The sequence below is a fragment of the Ammospiza nelsoni genome, chromosome 27, assembly GCF_027579445.1.
Source record: "Ammospiza nelsoni isolate bAmmNel1 chromosome 27, bAmmNel1.pri, whole genome shotgun sequence".
In the NCBI taxonomy this organism is placed as follows: Eukaryota; Metazoa; Chordata; class Aves; order Passeriformes; family Passerellidae; genus Ammospiza; species Ammospiza nelsoni.
In genome coordinates, this window is record NC_080659.1 from 1,600,653 (window position 1) to 1,622,136 (window position 21,484).

Below are 21,484 nucleotides of genomic sequence, written 5' to 3' on the forward strand. Positions count from 1 at the left end.
ACAGGGACCCTGGGGGTCCCGGGGCTGCGAGGGGCTCTGACCCCTATCTCTAGACAGGCACTCTGGCCCATGCTCCTCCAAGACTCTCCTGGTGCTGCCCCAGGTCTCCTCTTTAGGGACTCAAGCCCACCCCATGTGCAGGACTGGGGAAACTGAGGCAGGGTGGGGGGTGTGATCAGAGCCGGGTCCCCCATGTTTTCCCTCTGGAACGGCACAGCACCCTCAGGTGTCCCAGCTCATGGTTCCCAAATCTCACAGCCTGGCACAGCACAGCACGCCCAGGTACCCTGTGTCACTGCTGACAGCCCCCAGTGCCCACCCGGCACAGCACAGCACCCTGAGTACCCCCCCCAAGCAGGGCAGCACCCCAGGGTGCCCCAGCATGGCACTGTCCACACCCCATCCCTCTGTCCTGTCACCTGTGTCACCTGCCAGGCAGGACTGCAGCTGCCCTGCAGGGAATGCTGAGGCCAGACCACTCGTGCCACAAGTGAGGCCAGGAGCTGCCACCCCTGTGCTGGCACCATGGCACTGCCTGCAGCACCAGTGCCAGCTCTGGAACCCAGGACTAATGCAAAGCCCCTGGAAAGGCACACACAACTCCTGCTGCAGCTGGCACAGCCACGGGCACAGCTGAGCGAGAGCAGTGCCTGTGCCCACACTGAGAGGGACCCACAGCCCTGGTGCTGCCCCTTTGGGGATGTCCTGGGCACCTAGGCAGGGTGGTGCCAGGTGGTGCCAGGCAGGACACTGCCAGAGTATGGCAGTGACCTCTCTCTATGACTCGTGGTGGCCCTGAGCCACCAGCAGTGCCTAAAGCCCTGGCACCGGGTGCCCGTAGTGAGGATGTCACGGCAGCAATGCCCAGGGGCCGCAGCAGTGATGCCAAGGCAGTGATGCTCACAGCAGCAAAGCTGGCAGTGGCAGTGCCAGAGCTGCAGTGCCATGGTGGTGATGCCCATGGTGGCACTGCACATGGAAATAACCCCACAGTGGTGACGTACACAGCAGTGGTGCCCAAAGTGGCATTGCCACAGTAGTAACACCCATGGCAGTGATGCCGTGGCGGGGACGTCCACAACAGCAATGTCTGCAGTGGCCAGGCCGGTGGTGGCAATGCCCACGGTGGTGATGCCACTGCTGTGGTGACACTCCTCATGGCCTCAGACATGGTGGCAAGGCCACAGCAGCGATGGCCACAGAGGTCACATCCACAGCAGCAATGTCCCACAGCAGTGATGCCACAGTGGCGATACCCACGGTAGTGCCCACAGCAGCAATGCCAACAGGAGCAACAAACATGGCAGCAATGCCACGGTGGTGATGCTGTGGTGGCAAGGCCCATGGCAGTGATGCCATGGTGGCAATGCCCTCAGCAGCGATGCCACGGCAGCGATGCCACGGCAGTGATGCCACGGCAGGGGCGCCCACATCAGCAATGTCACGTCAGCGACAGCCACAATGGCAATGCCAGCACTGGCCATGCCCACGGTGATGCCATGGCGAGGGTGCCCGGGGCGAGGGCAGGAGGGTCCCCCCAGCAGCATCCCCGCTCTCACCTGTGCCTGATAGATACTCCCAGGATCCCTTGGTCCTAATCCCACGAAGGAACGGTTCGCAGGGGGCGTGCCTGGTGCAGAGTAGGCTGGGGAACAAACGAGAGCTCATTAACGGGGCTGTGGGTGGCACTGCCATTGTCCCCCCAGGGGCCAGGCCCGGCCCTCTCCCTGGCACTGCTGGGACGGAGCTCCCTGGCACCCGGTGCTGGCGACCAGGCAACGTCCCTGGCTGTGACCTGCTGGCAGGCGGATGGAGCCCAGGGTGCTGCACCCAGGGGTGCTGTGCTCGGACGGTGCCACCCCGAGGCTGGAGGGGCGAGGTGCCCCGGGGTGCAGGCGCAGATGGTGCCCTGGCTGTGCCCGCGCTGCGGCTCCCAGAGCTGAGCTGCCACGGGGAGAACAATGGCAGTGTCCAGTTCCACTTGGCCATGTCACCCTGCTGCCACCTCCATCCCTCAGCTGGGGATCCAGCAGTGGGACCTCCAGCCCTGCTGAACCTCTGGGTTCAGTCCTGCTGGAAGCAGAGTGCTGCCAAGGGGAATGGGGGATTTGGGGACAGCCAGTGTCCTCCTAACGCGTCCTGCCCTGAGCCTGCAAGAACTTGCACTCCTCTGCCCCTCCCCAAGGCTGTGACCCCATAATCAGCCAGGCCATCCCATGCTGTTCCCTCCAGATTGTCCAGGCTTTGGCTTCTCTGTGCCATGGGATCTCCACACCTGCTGACCAGTTGCTGGCAATCAGCCATGGCCCATTACCCAGGGACAATGACTCGATCAGGCAAGGCTTGACTGTGTGGGGACACAGCAGCCACATGGGGTGCCATGTCTCATGGGTACAGCAGGATGGGAACAGGAACAACCCCTCACAGAATGTGGCGACGGCACAGTGTCCCACCACTGCAGCACACACCCCCATGCCAGGCTGGAGTGACACCAACTCCCCTCTGGCTGTTGGGCCCAGCACCCAAAGCCCTCCTGGCCAAGGCACTTATGGCCCCTGAGGTGGAGGGGAGGCCAAGGAATTTGTCAGCCACCATGCTGACAAACCCCCAGGTGCCACCTGCAAAGAGCTCTGGGGACCCACACACAGTCCCTGCTCTGGCACCACTCACACAGTCCCTGCTCTGGTGCCACCTCACATCCCCAGCCAGAGCAGAATCCCCAGTGCCAAGGACCCCCCTGGCAGCAAGAGTCCAACAGCCCACACCACGCACCAGGCACACTGTCCCTAGTCCCAGTGCCACCCGCGTGCCAGCTGCTCCCCGCTCCCGGCAGCACAGCCACCACCACGGTGGGACAAACAGACACGGAGAGACCATGGCCTCCCCCACAGCACTGCCCACACCGAGGGTCTGGGCAGGACACTGCTTTGGAGAGCCCTGCCACGGCTCCACTCATGCTCAGAGGGACAAGGAGCTCGAGCTGGTCCCCGGGACCAGCACACAACCCCTTGGCTCAGCGGCCACGGCGGCCACCGGCCCAAGCCCTGTCCGCTCCGACCTGCCTGAGACCCAGCAAACTCATGGCGTGCCGGCTGCCGCCCTCTCCCCGGCTGCGGGGAGGCCACCTCCGCCAACATCCCCCCAGCCCGGGACAGGGGGACACCCTGGGGGGCTGTGAGAGGAGGGGCCAGCCGGGCCGGGGAGCAGGGGGGCGCCGCGGGTGCTTACTGGGTGATGTCGGCGAGGTCGTCCCTCCCTCGGAAGTTGTCGTGGTGGATTTGGTGTCAGGAGAGACGGCCAAGCGGGGCATGCCGGGGGGAGGTGGCGGCGCCAGCATCTGCGTGGGCAGGTAGTGGCTGGGCACTTTCACTTGACCACTTCCATTTAACTGGGGACAACACAGACAAAAAACAAACAGCACAAGCCATTAGGATGCACGCGCACAGCAGCACGGCCGGGGAGCCCCGGGGACAGCCCCGGCACAGGCACGGGGTGTCCCTCACTGCACACATGAGTTTGGTGGGTCTCAGAGCAGCCCTGAACGGTCGGCGCTGGCAGCAGGCAGGAAATGACGGCGGGACAGGAGGGGTTTGGGGGCTGTGGGGGCCATGCTCCGTGGGGTCATGGCCCAGAGTGGCGCACGCTGCAGCTGGGACCCCTCTCTACAGTGACGGGGGGTCTCTGAAGCACTCCTCGGAGGGGTAGGGGCACCCAGAGCCTCCAAAGGCTCCTGCACCAGTGCTCCGTGCCCAACCTGGCCGTGGGCTGCTCCTGATCTGGTGTCCAACAGCCCAGCACGGAGCCACTGCACAGGGGAACAGTGGCCATGCCCCTTACCCTGCCATCAGCCCCTGCTGGAGAGGAGAAAGAGGCAAGTGGGGCTCCCCAAGAACTCTGTATCTGGGAGGACAAAGGGGGACACAGGACAGTATGGGAGCAGGAACACCCCCAGGCTCTGGCTTTGGGTATGAAGGGTGCCCTTCATGGGGTGTGTGGGGTGCTGGGGTGAGGGGTGTGTTGTGTGCTGGGGGGTCTGGGTGTATGGGGTGATGGTTTGGGTGCTGCACTCACTGGGTGCTGTGTGTGTGCACGGTGCTGGTTACAGAGGCTGTTTGGTGATGGGAGCGTGGGCTGTGGGGTGATGGCAGTGTGGGTGTGTGGGGTCCCATGTCTGTGGGGTGCACTGGGTGCATGGGAGTGCAGGACACTGTGGCAAGGGAAGGCCCACAGCAGCACAGTGTGGCTCTGCCACCCCTGTGGGGACACTGGGGACATGGGTACAGCTCCGGAGGAGCTGACAAGTCACCCATGGGCTCTGCAGGTGGATGGGGCACGTCAAGCCCATCACTCTCCAGGACACGCCGGCAGACGGTGACTCCAGGAGATGGTCACACACCCCTGGCACACACCTTGCTCTCCCCAACACCCCAACACCGGCTGACGGCTCAGCCCCAGAGCACCCCAACACCCGCGGTGCCCCGTGCTGGGCAGGGGCACAGCACCTCCATCGCCGCACACACGAGGCGCCAACACGGAGCAGGCGCGGCAGCGCTCCCGAACCAACGCACGGCACGGCTGGAGCTCAGCCCCACAGAACACCCGCCGGTGCCACCGGCACACCCCGACCCCCCCGTGCGGCGGCAGAGGTGACAGCGGCGGCGCCGGTGCAGGGGACTCTCGTCGGGCAGCCCGGCTGGCAGCAGCCCCCGGTGCCCACGGACAAGGCTGCGTCCTTACCGGTCCGGGCTGCTGGTTGGACGGGTCGCAGGCCAGCGAGACGAGATCTTTGAGCGGGTCCTGCGGGTTGAGATGAGGCGGGTACCGGATGGCCGTGTGCGGGAAGTAGGTGGAGGCCGTCTGGGGAAGGATGGAGGTGGTGGGGAAATGCAGCGCAGACGATGGGTGCGGGCTTCGGGCGATACCTGCGGGCGACAGCAAAAGGGGACACGCAGCTGTGTCACTGGCTAGTGGCTGCCCCAGCCCCCCGACCCCTCAGCGCTCTCTCTGTGCCTCGGTGTCCCTGGCAGGACGCTCACCACTGTGCACAGCGATGACGGGACGGTGGTGCTGCGTGAAGCTGCTCAGCCGGGGCGAGGAGTCCTGGGGTGATGGGCTGTTGAAGGGGGACTTGTCCATCTCTGTCTTCTTCACAGTGGGGGAAATGCCTGGGGAAAGCAGGTGCAACATCAGGACCCTAAATCCCCAAATCCCATGGCTGCTGCCATCTCAGTGCAGTGTTGGGGGAGCTCATTCTGGGGGCAGGGGGCATGCCAGGGTCAGGGTGGGCATGGGGAGGGTGGTGGTGTGAGCGTGTGTGTGTGCTGGCAGGAGGGTGGGCACACCTCTGGGGGCACACCTGTGTGCATGAATGAGTGTGCATGTGTGTATGTACAGCACAGCTCCGTACCTGTGTGTGTACTCAGGTGTGTGCTCCTGCAGGTGTGTGTATGTGCGTGCACACAGCTCTGTGTGTGTGTGTCCCACCCTGGTGGCAGAAGTGGGTGCCCTCATGCATGACCCTGCAGCCCCCACATGGCACCCACCTCCCCTGGCACATGGGGCTGGGGGCTACAGGAGCTCCAGGGGAGGCAGAGAGGTGCCAGCAAGGGGGTGACCACCCCAGAGCCCCCTGGCAGCAGTGGCTGCCCAGGTCCCTGAGGCCACCCCAGGGCACAGAGCTGAGCAGGGGGGTTGGCAGCACGTTAATCCCCTGCCTCCGTGGCTTTAGCTCTGGCCATTTGGCCCGGGCCTGGTAATGGGTTTAGCCCTTTCTCAGTCGGGCGTTAGGAGGATTTCCCAGAACATCCCGTACAGGATTGCCAAGCCCCCTCCCCGCCGCCAGGGCTGAGCCCCCCCTGCCAGCCACCCTCACCCCTGCCCGGGTCAGGCCACAGATGCCCTGGCACAGCTCCCTCCTGCCTCCATGCACCATTTTGGGGAGGGGGCTGCACTTTCCCCAGGAACCCCCCTGCACCAGCCCCACGGGGCAGGATGGGGTACAGTCCCTGCACACATAGGACATAGTTTGGGGGCTGGACCTGCATCCCCTAAACCTCCTTCCAACAGGATTGGTGCCTCCAGCCCTCCAGCCAGGCACCCCCAGGCTCTGGCAGGGCTGGGGGGCTGCTGTGGAGCCCACCCCGCTGCTGGGGGAGGCAGGAGAAGAGCCAAGGGAGGAGGAAGAGGAGCAGCTTCTTTGCCTGCACCTCGGGGTGTGGGAGCTGCTGTGCCAGCCCTGCAGCATCACTTTAATTAGCCCAGCCCCCCCTTTCTTAATGAACAGCTAATTGGGGCTTGTCTAGACAGGAAAGGGAAAAAAACCGCCAAGCCAGAAAGCTGTCCACAGTGATGTGGGGCTGGGGGAGCTGACTTGGGGCTGGGAGAGGCTGGTGTGGGGTTGCCAGACCAGCCATGGGGCTGGAGGCTGGGTTGGCCCTACAGAACCCGTGTTAAAGGAGGGATCCCTGTAGTAACACCACAGTCCCCACAGAGCCCTGCCCAAACTGGGGGGCCACATACACACCTGGGCACCTATGGAAAGCCTGTGCCTAAATCAGGGGGGCTTGACAGCAACCCCACAGACCCCATGGAAAAGCAGCAGGAATGTTCTGGGGGATTTGAGGGCGGCACTGCAGCCCCCATGGCTGGTGTGTCCTGACCTTAAGGCCCATAGGGACACTGGGGCACAGACAGGGCCCAGATGGTCACACGGGGTTCTGGCAGTGGTTTGCAGAATGCTGGGAGCAGGATGGGGGCCCCAGGGCACGGGAAGGGCACTGGTAAGGAGCTGGCACCTACCCCCTTCCATGTCTTCTGTCCAGTTGCGGCTGCTGCTGGTGGGGGAGTTGGAGGAGGTGTAGTACTCGCCCCCAGGGCTGGTGTCAATGTCATCCTCCATGGACCCCGACTTGTGCCGTTTGCTCCTGGGGACAGGGAAGGGTCACAGAGTCATGGAGTGGTTTGGGTTGGAAAGAACCTTAAAGCTCATCCCATTCCACCCCTGCCATGAGCAGGGACACCTTCCACTATCCCAGGCTGCTCCAAGCCCTGTCCAATCTGACCTGGGACACTGCCAGGGATCCAGGGGCAGCCACAGCTGCCAAGGCCTCCCTACCCTCCCAGGGAAGTGAACCCATCTAGCCCTGCCCTCTGGCAGTGGGAAGCCATTCCCCCTTGTCCTGGCACTCCATCCCTTGTCCAAGCTTCCTCTCCAGCTCTCTTGGAGCCTCTTTAAGCACTGGAAAAAGCTCTAAGCTCTCCCTGGAGTTTTCTCCAGGCTGAACACTCCCAGCTCTCCCAGCTTGTCATGGGTCAGTGCCAGCCCATGGCAGGACCTGGCTGCCCCTTGCCTTCCCCATGGCCGTGCTGGGGCTGGCCCTGGCACCACCCTGTGGTGGCACAGCCCCGGTGGCACCTACCCGCTGGAGGAGGTGCTGGGCAGTGTCCTCCTCATGCCGGTGCTGGAGGGGTTCAGGTCATAGGCCAGGTGGCCCTGCAGCTCCCCCAGGGAGAAGTTTGGCCCTGTGCCCGTCACCACCGGTGCTGCAGGGAGAGAGGGAGGGGGGTCACTGGGGCTCGGTGGGGAGGGGAGCCCCAGCCCATTGCAGGGTGGGGGGGCTGTTGGGACACTGCTGTGCCCAGGCAGCCAAGGGCTGGGCTGTGGCATCACAGTCACACTCACTTCGGGACACCTGGATGAGCTCGGTGACACTGAACACCCCCGAGGTGACGAAGCTTTCCTGGAAGTCTGTTGAATCTGTGTGAGAGAGAGGAGGGGGTGCTGAGGGGGCAACAGGACCACCCCTGCCACCCTGCATGGCCTTGTAGCGATGCTTGAGGGCATCCCAAATCCCATCTGTCCCCCTCCTCAGCTTCCACTCCACTCCCTGCTCCAGCAAGAGACCACCCCAATTGGTTCTGTCTGCTGAAGATGCCCTGGACCTGCTCGGTGCCTCAGTTTCTTTCCCTGTGGCTAAGAGAGCTGGCAGGGCTTGAGGCTTCACCCTCACCATGGGCGCTCCATGGCAGCTGCTGTCCCCAAGGGCTGTGGCCTCTGTGGGACTCTGCTGGGTGTAGGACAAGGCTAAGGCTATGCCCAGCTCACTCCAGGGGCCAGGCAGTGGCTGGCAGCTTGGCCATATGTCATTGTGTGTGTCCCCCCCCCCCCCGCCATGGCAGGGACCCTGGGGACAGTCTGGGGTGTCCCTCGTCCTTTTCCCAAGCGCTGCCCTCTGCACTCACCCAGCGTGATGGGTTTGCTGTCCTCCTGGTCCGAGCCAATGCCTGTCCGGGGGCTGCTGCTCTGCTCTGCATCTGCAAGAGGCAAAGCCCAAGGTGAGCCCCCTGTGCCAGTGACAGCCTCCAGGCTGGTGTGAGCCAGGGGTGCCACCAGCTGACTGCCCTCCCGTTGCCCTGCTGGGGGAAACTGAGGCACAGGCTGCCCAGCAGCTCTCACCACACAGCAGGGCCATCACCAAGCTGGCATGTCCCCAGCCACTGAGGAACAGCCACCAACCAGCCCCTCTTGCCCTCCCTGCCAATGACAGGAGCAGGGACAGTCCCACATGCAGGGTCTGGGCAGTGCCCCCCGCAGGAGGGGAACCCCAGGGCAAGGATGGGTGATGCTCCCCTGGCCCTGCTCTTGCCTCCTCTCCTCTCTCCAGCCACAGCCGTGACCCAGTGCTGCCCCACCAGGCAGTGTCACCGCAGCATGGCACAACCTGTGGCACCTTGTTCTGCCTCTGCCCAGCTCCTGCAGGGCAGCAGGGCTTGGGACAGCACCTGCTCTGACCCCTGGAGCCCTGTCCAGCCCTGCTCCCTCTTTGCTAAAAATATCCTGGCTCAGACGCTGAGCTCAGCAGCCCTGGCACAGCATGGCACAGCCCAGATCCTGCAGTCAGGAGCATCCTTCGTCACCTGGCTGCTCCCAAAGCCCCTCCATGACTTTTGCCATGCATTTCTCCCCCATACTCTTTCTTCTCCCGGTTTCTCCATTCTCCTCCTCCTCCTCCCACCCCTTGGCCTCCAGCATTTCTCTCTGGCAGCCTTGGCAGATGTCAGGAAAGGGCTGAGACAATCCAAAAACACCAACAAAACCACGCAGCTGCAACTGCCAGCACATGTGCCCGCCTTGGGATTTTTCCCTTTCTCCCTGCTTTTCTCCTCCTTTTTCTCCCCTCAAGTCCCTAGCACTCACATGGGGCTCCCAGACTGGCTAGGCAAGTTATCAATGTGGGCCCCATGCCAGCCTCCACCCTGACACCCCTGTGTGCTGCCCACCAGGCAGGTTATCCATGGGGGCGGTGGGACTGCGCCACCTCCCAGCCTGACACCCCGTCGTGCCCACACCCCCGGGACTGCTCAAGGCCGCTGCCAAATCAGCCATTTTGTCTCCCTGCCCAGGTGCCGCCATCCCCTCCAGCCATCCCGTGCCAGCCTGGCACCACGCTGGCAGCGCCATGGCATCCTGCCCTGATGCCGCTCACCGCCACCAGCCCCCCCCCGTGCCCGCACCCCAGGCTCCCTCCAGGCAGCCATTTTAGGGAGCAGAAACTCCCCCTGGAGACGGGCGCAGGGTTCTTTCCTTCCCTTCCCTCCATTTCTCTTTTTCTAGCCCTATTCCCCCATTTTGAAGCGGCTGCACGCCCAAGTATCGGGGTGTGGGTGGTGGGAGCGAGCGGGGCACAAACCAGCGGGGACGGGGGAGTGGCCGGGGACCCCCCCGCGCATCCACGGGCACCGCGTGGCCGGACACGGCCCCTCCTCGCCTCTAAAAACAACAAATCTGGCGGCAGCTCTGGAAGTGGTTAGCGTGGAGCCCGGCCAAGGCGCGGGACGGAGGCTGGCGGTCACAGCCTGAGGCCGGCCCGGCTCCCCACAGCCCCCAGCGTGGCCTCAGGGCTCCCGGGGACCCCGATGCCTCCCAATGGCCCCACCTGCCCGGCCCGGGGTGCTCGGCCTCTGGGTGCCTCCCCAGGCCGTGCCCTCACCTGGTGCCTCTGAGGGGCCCACGCAACACCCAGGGACCCCCACCACTCGTGCTGAGGTGCCCACACGGAGCTTTGCCCACACCAAACCAGCCCAGCCTGGTCTCTGTTCTCCCAGGGCACGCGGGACGGCATCACAGGCCCTGGGTTCCCCAGGTGGGCCCCACGGCCCTGGACCCCCACACCACCCCACAGCACCGCCCTGACCCGGCACTGCCAGTGCCCCTCACCGACCCCTGCTGCTGAGGGACCCTGGGGAGCTGTCCCCAAACCGAGCACTCGGCTCCCCCGAGCAGCAGCCGGGACTGTCCCGAGCTCGGAGCTCCGGGAGCAGGGCCGGCCCCTCGCTGCCCCCTCAGTCCGGGCTGATGGAGGCGGTGGATGCGAGGCGGGGGCCGGGGCTCGGCACCCCCGGCGCTCCCCGTGGCTGGGCGGGCGAGCTCGCCAGCAGATTTCTGGCTGCCTCCTCGGCGCGGGGCGGCCGGGCCAAGCGCTGTTCTCACCGCCATGTGACGGCCGCCTGCGCCGGCTGGCGCGCTAAAATGGCGAAGGGAGCCCCGGGCTCACGGGCCGCGCTCCCCACAAGGGGTGTTTGGGGGAGACTCCAAACCCAGGGCCCAACAAGTGGCCCCACTGCACCAGAGAGGAGAAAGAAGCCTGTAAAGTTCCCCCATGCCCCCGCTGCTTCATTGATCCTGCGCCCTCCACTCCCCCTTCGGGAGGCCGGGATGGGGGATGGAGGTGGGGGTGGTCCTGCTGCCAAACTGTGGGGAGCTCAGCGGGGAGGGGGTTCAGTGCCGGGGTCGTCTCCGGCGAGGCAGAGTGCTCAGTGCCCAAACAGGTCGATTCAATCTCTTTTAAAAATAGCCAAGTGTGTGCCCGGGGGGGCGCCTGGGCTGCCTGGGCTCCGGGCCGCGCTGGCAGCCTGGCCCGGTGCCACCCATTGAATTACGGATCCCGCACCCCGGCACCGCTGGCTGGCACGGTGCCCCCGGGCCCCAAGCGACACCCGCCCGCGGTCTCAGCGCGTGGGAACGACCCCCGGGCAGCAGGGCCGGCCCCGGGGGGTGTCACTGCAGGCCGGGTGCCCCCCGGGGCTGGCGCAGCTGCGGGAGAGCCCTGGCTCGGTGCCCGAGCGCTGACGGTAACAGGGCACGGTGTTACCGGCAGCGGCGCGGGCGCAGGCGCAGAGCTGGAGGATGCCGGGGGCTGGGGGAGCTGCTGGCGCCGGTGGGAGCAGTCCCAGCCCCACATCGAGGGCAGCAGCCTTCCCCCTTTTCCCCAGCTCTGCCAGCCGAGGGCAGGGGATGGGGGAGAGTTGAACACTGCTGTCTGCAGGCTTCTGCCCCGTGCCTCAGTTTCCCTTGGTGCTGGCTGGGGGTAAACTGCCCCCCTGCCTCACGTTCCGTGCCACAGCGCCCCAGCACCTCCTCAGGTATCACTGCACTCCTCTGGCTGCCCACGGCGACAGTAAGGCCTGGAGTGAACAGCGTGAGCAGGGTGGAAGAACCCTGGAGACCGGAGGGAGCCAATGTGCCGTGGGGCAGATCCCACTGCAAGGGCTGGGGTGAGCGAGGCTGGGGGAAGGTGTGATTTGGGGGCCCTGCCCTGTCAGACCCCCAGAACTCCTCATCCCAGTCTCGCAGTGACCCCAGGCCCGAGCGGCACCGCCTGTTCCGCTGCCCGTCCCACTGTCCATCCCTCTGCCGCCAGGCTGGGGTGGCCCTTACATAAACCCGGAACAGTCCTGCTTGTGTAACCTCCTTTATATAATACCCTGAACCGCCGCGTGTGCCGGGTAAATCCTGGCTGAGCCGGGCCGGCCGGCGCGCCGGGGCGCGGGACCCCCTCCCGCTCCGTGCCGCGGCCCCCGCCATGCCCGGGGCGCTGCGGGGTGAGGCGGCTCCGCTGGGCCCCGGCCACCAGCGCTGCGGGCGCGGCAGCGCCTCCTCCCCCCGCCGAGCGGAGCCCCGGGGAGGTCCTGGCCGGAGGCATCCCCCGAGGTGGCGGGGCGGTGGCGGGGGGGACGGACGCGCCCCGCTGCCACGTACGCCGGCCGCGGCCAGCTGGCCCGGGCGGGAGCCTGGGAGGCGCGAGCACGTTGGCCGGCGGCTGCGAGCGAGCGGCGCTGGGAGCGAGCGCGTTTGTCCTCGGCCGACCCCGGCCGGCACGGGGAGATGGCAGCGGCCGGGGGGAACCCCCCCAGGAGGGCGGCGCGGCCGCCCCCTCGCTCAGCCCTGCCAGGCCTGGGCTCCATCCAGGGCTGCCGGCGTCCGCGGAGGCGAGCGGGGACAGATGGCAGCGGGGAAAGGGATGGGGAGAGCGGGACAGACAAAGGGAAGGCTGAGCCCCCCCTTCCCCGGGACTCCCCCCTGCGGGGTGCTGGCATCCAGCCCCCGCGCCCTGGGCTGGGGGTACCTGGGGGCGCAGCTGCAGGGAGGGGGTGGGAGAGAGGACAGACGGATGGGAGAAGGAAAGGAGAGAAAGGAAGGGAGGGAGGGAGAAAGGAAGGAAGAAATTAAGGTGGAAAGAAAGGGAAAGGAAAAGGGACAGGGAAATATGCTGCCACTATCTTGCTGCCCCAGCAATTCCAGCCCCGTGGCAGAGCCCCACAGCACAGCCAGCGTCCCCCCCACGTCCGATGTGCCCCCAGCACGGCCCCTCCGATGCTCCCCCAAAAGCAGCCCCTGCACCACCACCACGCAGGGCTGAGGCAGCAGTTTCCAAGCCCTTCCCCAGGACTGGCCGAGACTCCAGTGCAGGGACCAGTGTGACAGGGGACCGTCCCCCGCCCCAACTGGCAGTGCCAACCCTGATCGGGAGTGTAGGGGCACACAGGGGGCTTGCCGGCGTCTGTTCCCCCCCTCCCGCGGCCACGGGCGGGAGGGAGCACCGTGGGCATCTGCCGCCCCAGCTGTCCCTTGCCAGCGCAGCACGAAGCCGGGCACCCGGCCAGGATGGCAACTGCGGCCCCGGGGAGGGCACGGCGCTTGCCAGCGCGGGGGGACGGCGGGTGGCGAGGGCGGGGGACGGCAGGTGCTCGTGAGAGGAGCTCGCTCATCTTTTATTCATCGGGTGCCTAACGGTGCGCGGAACCGCTCTGGCCCCTTGTCCCCTCGGGCGGCACAGGACGTGGCACCCCGTGCCAGGGCCCGGGCAGGCACCGCTCACGCTGCCGGGCCGAGCACGGCCCCGCTCGCTTCGGCGGTGACGCGAGGCCGGGGCTGGCAGCGCGCACTGCGGGGAAGCCGTCCGGCTCCGGCACGCCGCCGGCTCGGCGCACTGCGGGAGAGCCGGGGAAGCCCTGACCTCCCCAAGGTCGCCGGCACATCGATCCGGAGAGCTCGAGCACATGGAAACCGGCCCGGCCGTGCCAGCGCCGGGCTCGCAGCGGGGCCGCGCTCGGCAGCAGCGGCACCTCGGGCAGTGACGCTGCACAAGACGGGGGTGGCACCTGGGGAGCCCCCTCCCATCCCGCTGCTGCAGCACACAGCCGCGGGGCAGGAACGCAGCCCCTGCGGGTTCTCTGGTGTCTCAAACCCTCCTGCCCTTTCTCGGGGTTCTCCTCCTGGACTCGCCTACCCCGTTCCCCTCAACCCCGGCCTCCCTGGCTGTTTGGCTGGGAGTAGGGATACCGGGAACAGGGGAAGGCTTTGCTCGTGTTCATCTGTGTGCTGGGGGGTTCTCCAGCCTGCCTGCCCACCGGTGCCCAGCTCTGCGAATGACAGATCCCAAATATTGTGAACCCCATCAATCTTCTCGTGACCCTGGCGATAAATATTTGCGCGGGGGCTGGCGGAGCGGCGGTGCCCGGGGAAACGCCTGCCCCCTCCATCTGGAGGGGCTGAGCAGACGCTTGGCACGGCCGGCCTGGCACGGCCGCAGCGCGCCTGGGACGAGAGCCCTGGCACGGGCTCCCCGGCAGATTGGTGCCATCTGCCTCGCGCCGCACCCAGCGGTGAGGCTGGTGGGGGGAGATAAGGGGCTGCCAGGCGGTGGGAGACGCAGATGCTGGCACAGCGCGGGGGTCCCTGCCTCCCCCCAGGTGCTGTCCTCTGGCGGCGGCACGGCCGGGGCTGCCAGGAGCTCGATGCCACCCTGGGGCCCACGGCCTGCTTGCCCTGGGCACCCATCTGCTCCCACCCCGCTCGGCCTGGGGGCACTGCCGGGAAAAGCTCACTGCAGGACAGAGCCCCCTGAGCATGGGGGTGCAGAGAGCCTCAGAGGGTGTGAGGGGCCAGCACCGCCCCTGCTCTGCCTCTCGCCGGCTCTGGGAGCCTGGGTGGGAGGGAGTGGGGTCCAAGGATGGGGGCTTCCAGCACGGGGATACAAGGATGCATAGATGGGGCTGCAGGGATGGAGGCAGCATGGTGAGGGCGCAGCAGGGGAGCCCATGGAGGTGGGGGGCACTGGTGGGAGGTACAGGGAGGGGGGCACTGTCCCCCCCACCCCCCAGACTGGCTGCTGCCGTCAGGAGCTGCTCGGAGGAATCTCTCCGTAATGCTCCGAAGGTCCTGGCACCATCGGCTAGGGAGATTGATTACCATTTTACTGCAATGCTTTTGACTTTCACCGGCGACCTCCGAGCTCCCCCAGCCCCCCCGCCCCCCCCCGCCGCACACCCAGCTCTGGGCTGCAGCGCCGTCCCCTCCCCCACTGCGGTGTGCACAGCCCAGCCCTCACCCAGCCCCGCACTCATCCCGCATCCATCCTGCATCCTGCATCCAGCCCTGCTCCCATCCTGCACCCATCCTGCATCCAGCCCTGCTCCCATCCTGCACCCATCCTGCATCCAGCCCTGCTCCCATCCTGCATCCAGCCCTGCTCCCATCCTGCATCCAGCCCTGCTCCCGTCCTGCATCCAGCCCTGCTCCCGTCCTGCACCCAGCCCTGCTCCCGTCCTGCACCCAGCCCTGCTCCCGTCCTGCACCCAGCCCTGCTCCCGTCCTGCACCCAGCCCTGCTCCCGTCCTGCACTCATCCTGCACCCAGCCCTGCTCCCAGCCCTGCTCCCGTCCTGCACCCAGCCCTGCTCCCCTCCCGCACCCATCCTGATCCCATCCTGCCCCAAAGGTGCCGGGGCTGCTGTCGCAGGGCTGGGTGCAGGATGGGAGCAGGGCCGGTGCTGCTCTGGGAGGACCCAAGCGCCCGGCACTCCCTGCACCCCACGGCCACCTCCGGGGCCAGCAGGGCTGGGACGGAACCTCCCCGCGGCCTGGCACAGCTCCTGCCTCAGTTTACCCACCCGGGGGCACGGAAAGCCGAGGACAGGGGGAAGAGCCGAGGGGCAGAGCTCGCCTTTGCCACGGGCCCAGGGGGGCCGTCCGGGCGCTCAGCCCCTGCCGAGGCTGCCCCAGCCCGCGGGTGGGGAGCGCAGGGCCGGGGGCTCCTCCATCCCCCCCTCCCCGGCGTTGCCAGAGCAGCGGCTGGGAAATTGTGCTGACACCGGCAAAACCGGGCGGCGGGGGCGGGGGAGCGCGGGCGCACGTGCTCGGGCTGATAACGGCGCTGCGGGGGCTGCGGGGAGCCCGGAGCGCCCGGCCGGGGGGGCTCTGAGCGGGACGGAGCCTCCCAGCCCCGCCTGGGGGGCTGCGGATGCTGCGGGGGAGCGGGCAGGCAGGAGAGGGCAGGAGCGGGCAGGCACAGGGAGCGGGGAGGAGGCAGGAGCAGGCAGGAGGGGGCAGGAAGGAGGGAAGATGCAGAACCAGGCAGGAGGGGGCAGGAAGGAGGGAAGATGCAGAACCGGGCAGGAGGGGGCAGGAAGGAGGGAAGATGCAGAATCGGGCAGGAGGGGGCAGGAAGGAGGGAGGAGGCAGAACCAGGCAGGAGGGGGCAGGAAGGAGGGAAGATGCAGAACCAGGCAGGAGGGGGCAGGAAGGAGGGAAGATGCAGAACCGGGCAGGAGGGGGCAGGAAGGAGGGAAGATGCAGAATCGGGCAGGAGGGGGCAGGAAGGAGGGAGGAGGCAGAACCAGGCAGGAGGGGGCAGGTAGGAACGGGCAGTGTGCCGGGCAGGAGCAGGTAGGAGGGAGCAGGAGGGCAGCATGTCAGGCAGGGAGAAGCTCCCTGAGCCCACCAGGCTGTGGTACAGAGATCCCCAGCACCCCTCGAGTGCTGTCGGCAGCCTGGCCATGCCATGCACGGTCCCATCGATGTGGTGGCTTCTGTTCTGCCTCAGTTTCCCCACCAAGGTGGGAGGCGGAAACCCCTCCCATCGGCCACAGCCTGACAGAACATGCCCACTGTGGGCTGGGACCAGGCCACGCCGAGCACCCAGCACCCTGCAGCACCCCAGGGGTCCCACGCTATTGCTCCTGGCCCATGCTGGTCCCCCTTAACCAGGGCCAGAGCGACCTTAACAGTGAAAGTGAGAGGCTGCCAGGCCTTATCAGGGAGTATTTACAGCCGCTGTGTTCCCAATTAGACAGTCAGGTGACTGCGGCTGCTGGGGACCCAGACACCGGGGTCAAGGTCGCCGCTGGAGGGGCGGGGGTGGGAGAGGGGCAGCCACCTCCCGGGGACAGCAGCTGGACACGGCACGGCCAGCGAGGCACACCAGGTGGCAATGGGGACCCCGCTGCAGAGGCTGTGGGGGTTCTGCTCCCTGCCTTCAGCTTGGCCACTGTAGGGCTCCCAGTCCAGCATCAGGGTGCTCCCAGTTCAGCCCAGTTCAGGGTGCTCCAGCCCAGTGTGACGCTGCACCTCCAGCTGAGCCAGCACAGCGTGTCCCCAGTCCAGCCCAGTGTGCAGCAGCCCCATCCCAGTGAGTACAGGGTGCCCCCAATTACAGCATGCAGCAGCCCAGCCCAGCACACACACCCCACTCCTGTCTGGGTGCACAGGGCACCCCCAGTCCCAGCCTGCACCCTGGGACCCCCTTCCCAGCAGGGCACCCACCTTTCCCAGTGCCCTGCTGGGTCCCTTGGTGCCACGGAGTGGGCGAGTCACGTGTGTGGGCACAGGTCCTGGCAGCGCACGTGCTGGCACACGGGGGCACGGCTGGGCAGGCAGGTCCTGCCGCAACCACGGATGTGCCCCACGCCAGCCCAGGGTCCCAGCTGGGCCCTGGGGCAGGGTCTGGCCCTGGCTATTCCCCGCTGGAGGCTGTGCCCCACCTTTCCCCAAAGCCACGAGGGCCTGGCAGTCCTGCCAAACCCCTTCCCTGGGTGGTGGGGGAGGTCACTTGCCTGCCCTGCCTCAGTTTCCCCAGTGACACCCAGCATATCCCATGGATAGCTGGGCAGAGAGTGTGCCCACCGTGATTCACAACACTGGCACCTGATTTGCTGGCACTGCTGGCACCACAGTGGCCTCTGTGGTGTCACTGTCTGTCCCTGGGCTCTGGCCAGTACCAGGCAAAGAGCCACAGCCCCACGTTCCCCCTGCCATGGTGCTGATGAGGGTGAGCTCACAGAGCTGGGGGACATCACCTGGTGCTGTGGGCATGGGCAGGAGGTGCTGCCAGGAGGGGACCAATATCCTGCCACCCCCACACCCCTGGGTAGCTTGGCCTGGCCAGAGGTGGCCACGAGACCCTTGATCACCCCTAGGGCTGCAAGTCCCAGACCCTCCTGTCTGTGAGCCAGCCCTGTGCCACAGCCCAGCCCTCAGCTGGGATCACACAGCAGCTCCCCTGGCCCCTCACACACCTGGGGGTGCTGGAGGATGGCAGGGTGAGTGGGGCAGCTGCTGGCAGGGTGTCTGTGCCAGCATGTCACCAGCCAGGGACAACAAACCTGCCCAGGTAAAATCCCCACATCTGAGCCTCCCCTTCCCAGCATGTGGGGAGGTGATGTGAGCTGGTGGAGAGAACAATGGCTCAGGGACCTGAACTGAGAGACAGAGCTGCTGCCTGCGCTGCACTCCATGACTCAATTTCCCCCTTTGAGAGCAGGTTTGACCCTCCTTGCTGCAATGAAAGCAGCCACTTCTCCCAGCAAGTCCATGGCACCCCCAGGCTGGTACCACTATCCACAGCAGGAGCTGCCCCCACCATTATTGCTGTGCCCTCCCCAGCCAGCCTCGCTGCCCAGTCCCTGCTCTGGCATCGAGGGGTTGGCACCGTAGTCCATGGCAAATGGGCACTGCTGGACCTCCTCCAGCTCCAGCCCTTGGGGATGCACCAGGAACAGGCTGCCCCTTCCCTGCCCACGCTGCCCACCCACTCCGCTCAGCTAGGCACAGGATGTGGGGTTAGCTCTGGGTTTAACCCCCAAAACTCCATGCTGGGAATGCCCAGAGGCAGCAGCATCCTCAGGCACCTTTGTGTGCTGCTCCTGGGCAGCTGGGATCAGCCCTGGCTCGGGGAGAGGGGCCAGGGTGTGGGGCAGTTTGAGAGGGAAGCACTGCGAGGTCTGCAATGGGAAAGGTGTTTGGGAGCGGTGTCCCCAGCTGGAGACGGGGATGGGACAGGTGGGGAGGGACAGCTAAAGCACAGCCAGGCCCTGCCCTGCAGGCACACAGCACCCACCTCTCTCACGGACGAAGTAGGCCAGGTAGAGGTCGAGCTCCTTGACGGAGACGCTGATGTGGTGGGGCTGGACGCAGAGGATGGGGTTGGTGCACTGGCCCGACTTGACCAGGCGCTCGCCGTCGGTGCTCTCCAGCGGGATCCCTTTGAAGAGGATGACCATGACCAGGTCCAGCCGCCACACCTTGTCCGCCTGCCGCAGGCAGTCGATGCGGCGCATCTTGCCCTTCTGGTCGGGGTTGGAGAGGACGCAGCACGAGGGCTTCTTGCCCGTGATGGAGAGCACGAAGTCCTCGCGGCACTCGGGCCGGATGTCCTTGCGCAGCTTGGCCAGGAGGCGCGAGGCCCATTTCTGCTTCACCTCCGGCTTCTCGCTCAGCAGCTCGTCCTTCACCGCCCTCTCCTCATCCTTCGTCATCCTCTTCTCGTGCTTCTTGAAGTACTTGCGCTTGCGGGCCTGCAGGTTGAACCAGGTGTAGGCAAAGGCCCTGACGTGGGGGAGCAGCGCCTCGATGAAGGGGTGGAACTCATCCTGTGGGAGCAGAGGGACAGGGGTCACTCCTGGCCGAGTCCCTCCAAGCTCCCTCCCGAGGTGGCTGTGGAGCCCTGGGGACCTGCCAGGCTCATTCCCACTGCGCTGCATTCCAGTGCAACCAGAAGGAAAAGCTGTGGCAGAGGCACATGCCCACCAGGGTCAGGGATCCTCTCACCGCCCAGCGAGGTTATCCCCATTTCAGCAGACCTCCATAAATCCCACCTGCAATTTTCCCGAGCCAACAACCTGCAGGGAGTGGCTGGGCAGTACAGCAGCCAGTGCCACAGAGACGGGCTCCTGCACAAGGTTGGCCACCTCAGCAGCTCCCAGACCCTCTCCCCATTGCAGGATCTGCTCCCACCAGGTGCAGAAATCCCACCTGGAATCCCAGCTGACACTGTGCCCACCGGAGCCGCTGTGCGGGCGTCAGGCGCTGCCACAGCACAACACCCCAGGGCCGGCTCCCCCACGCCTGCAGCATTCCGGGTGCTCCCACCCGAGCTCTGGGTGCCTTGGACCTCTCCACTCCCTCTGGACCAGTGAGAAACTCCCCCAGTTTGCCCCAGTTGCAGCCAGCCCGGCGGCTGGCGCCTGGCCCGGCACACAAGACGTGCTCTGACTGCCTTTTTCCATTTGGTGAGCGCTGCTGGATGAGTCCAGCCCCAAAAAGAAAACAAGGAAAATGCATCCCCATCCCGGGCCCCTCCTTCCCGCATCCCATTTTTTTTTTCCAATTTGGAAAATCAGTGCTTCCTGGCTGGGGGCCCACAACCCCACCATGGGATGGAAAGGTGTTGGGAGCCTTCCTGGTGAGGAGCAGCACAGCTTGGAAAGCAGCAGGCAGAGGGTTGGACATCCCTGTGTGGAGCCAGGGCAGCACCAAGCTGGTCCCCAAGGGCAGGATTTGGCCCTTGGGGTCCCTCATGACTGTGGGGAGGAGGAGGAGGAGGAGGAGGAAGGAGCTCAGCTGGATTCCTGCTGAAAGGGGGGTGGCTGGTGACAACTGCCACTGCCGTTCCACAGGGTCATGCCTGGCGAGGGTGCCAAGGGCAAGTGCTGCTCTGAGGTGAGGAGGTGGCCACAGGAGAGGACAGAGCTGTGGCTGTGGGATGGGGTGAGCACTCCAGATCCAGCCCCACTCATCGTAGAGCAGCGATGCCATTCCCTGGCTGAAGCAGCAGTGTCCCAGAGTGACCCTGCCTGGAGGGAACAATGTCCCCTGAAACAGCTCCCGGCAAGGATTGGCCCCATGCAGACCCTGCTACTCCCACTTGTTCCCAAGTCCAGCACAGATCCCATTAACCCTAAATGTGCTCCCCCAGCACAAACCCTGACAACAGCAAGCGTGGCTCCCTGGGTGTCCCCTGAACCAGTGACCCCTGCACAGACCCTGCTGTGAGCTGGCACGGACATCCCAGTGCAGACCCCACTGTCCCTGAACCCAGCACAGACACCGGTAACTGCCCCCCCAACCCTCAGCACAGCCCCACTAACCCCCAAAAAGTCCCTGCACGCACAGATCCTCCCTCATGGGACAGACCCTGCCACCTCTGGGCCTGCCCCTCTCTGGACCCAGAGCTGTGGCCCCACAGGTGTCCCTGCCATGCCCAACAAGGGACAGGGGACTGTCCCCTCACTGGGAGCTCCACAGAGACCCAAATCTGCAGGCAAACCCACCGTAACCCTGGGGACCCTGCCCAGGGGACTCATCCTGCCCGAGGAACCCCTCCTTGCCTGGGGAACCTGTCCCCACCGGCTGCTCCCGGGGCCACCACAGGGTCTGGTTCCCTCTTCCCTCCCCAGCAGCAGCCGCTAATTCAGTGCAGCTGGGCAAGGGCTGGGCATGTGTCTTAAATCAGGGAAGAAGGTCAAAGAAAAGTAAGACAGGAGCCGAAAAAAGCAGCAGTGAGTTCCAAAAACAATACTTGGCCGGGGCGGTGGGCGGCTGATCTTCCTTGGTGGCCGGTTATTCAGACGAGCCCGACAAATTGCTGCCATCCCCTGGCCCCGCCACCCTCCCCAGGCAGCCGGCGGCGGGGCTGGCCCAGGGACACCGCGCCATTGTCCCCATCGCTGCTGTCCCGCTCGGGGACTGCCACCCCTGCAGGGAAGCGGGGCAGGAACCAGGTTATCCGGGCTGGGCTGGGCGAGGCAGCACCCGAGGGTGCCGTGGGGGCCGGGGGCTGCTCTGCCCAGGTTCTGTGCCCTCCCCCGCCACCGTGCCAAGAATTCACAGCTCCCACTTGGAGCCACAACTGAGACCCTCCAAAAACCCCTCTGCGTGCAGAAACCCCCGCAGCCCTCGGTGCCCCCGAGGCCGTGGCAGCCCCCCCGCCCTGGCCGGGATTAGGGCAGGCCGGGAGCTGCACCCAAAGCCAATCAGCCCCTCGCCAACTTTCCCTCCCGCCCGGCTTAACCCGCGCCGCGATGCCGCCGCTAAGCGGCTTTAGCAGGGCAGGCGAGGGCGGCTGGGGGGCATCGGGACAAGCACAGGG

General features: G+C 66.0%; 1 protein-coding gene across 5 annotated transcripts in view; it reads right to left on the reverse strand.

Moving 5' to 3' along the window:
* Positions 1 to 21,484, reverse strand: part of NFIC (nuclear factor I C) — a 38,348-nt gene that overhangs the window by 958 nt on the left and 15,906 nt on the right. For 2 of the 5 annotated variants that reach the window (XM_059489476.1, XM_059489475.1), the window contains exons 2-10: positions 18,455 to 18,986; positions 8,242 to 8,313; positions 7,682 to 7,756; positions 7,419 to 7,542; positions 6,799 to 6,923; positions 5,037 to 5,165; positions 4,738 to 4,922; positions 3,229 to 3,388; positions 1,560 to 1,645 (exon numbers count right to left, since the gene is read on the reverse strand). In XM_059489476.1, the coding sequence (XP_059345459.1) occupies positions 1,560 to 1,645; positions 3,229 to 3,388; positions 4,738 to 4,922; positions 5,037 to 5,165; positions 6,799 to 6,923; positions 7,419 to 7,542; positions 7,682 to 7,756; positions 8,242 to 8,313; positions 18,455 to 18,986 (1,488 nt within the window). The remainder of the gene's footprint in view (positions 1 to 1,559; positions 1,646 to 3,228; positions 3,389 to 4,737; positions 4,923 to 5,036; positions 5,166 to 6,798; positions 6,924 to 7,418; positions 7,543 to 7,681; positions 7,757 to 8,241; positions 8,314 to 18,454; positions 18,987 to 21,484) is intronic. The other 3 variants (XM_059489478.1, XM_059489477.1, XM_059489479.1) reach the window with 3 other exon arrangements.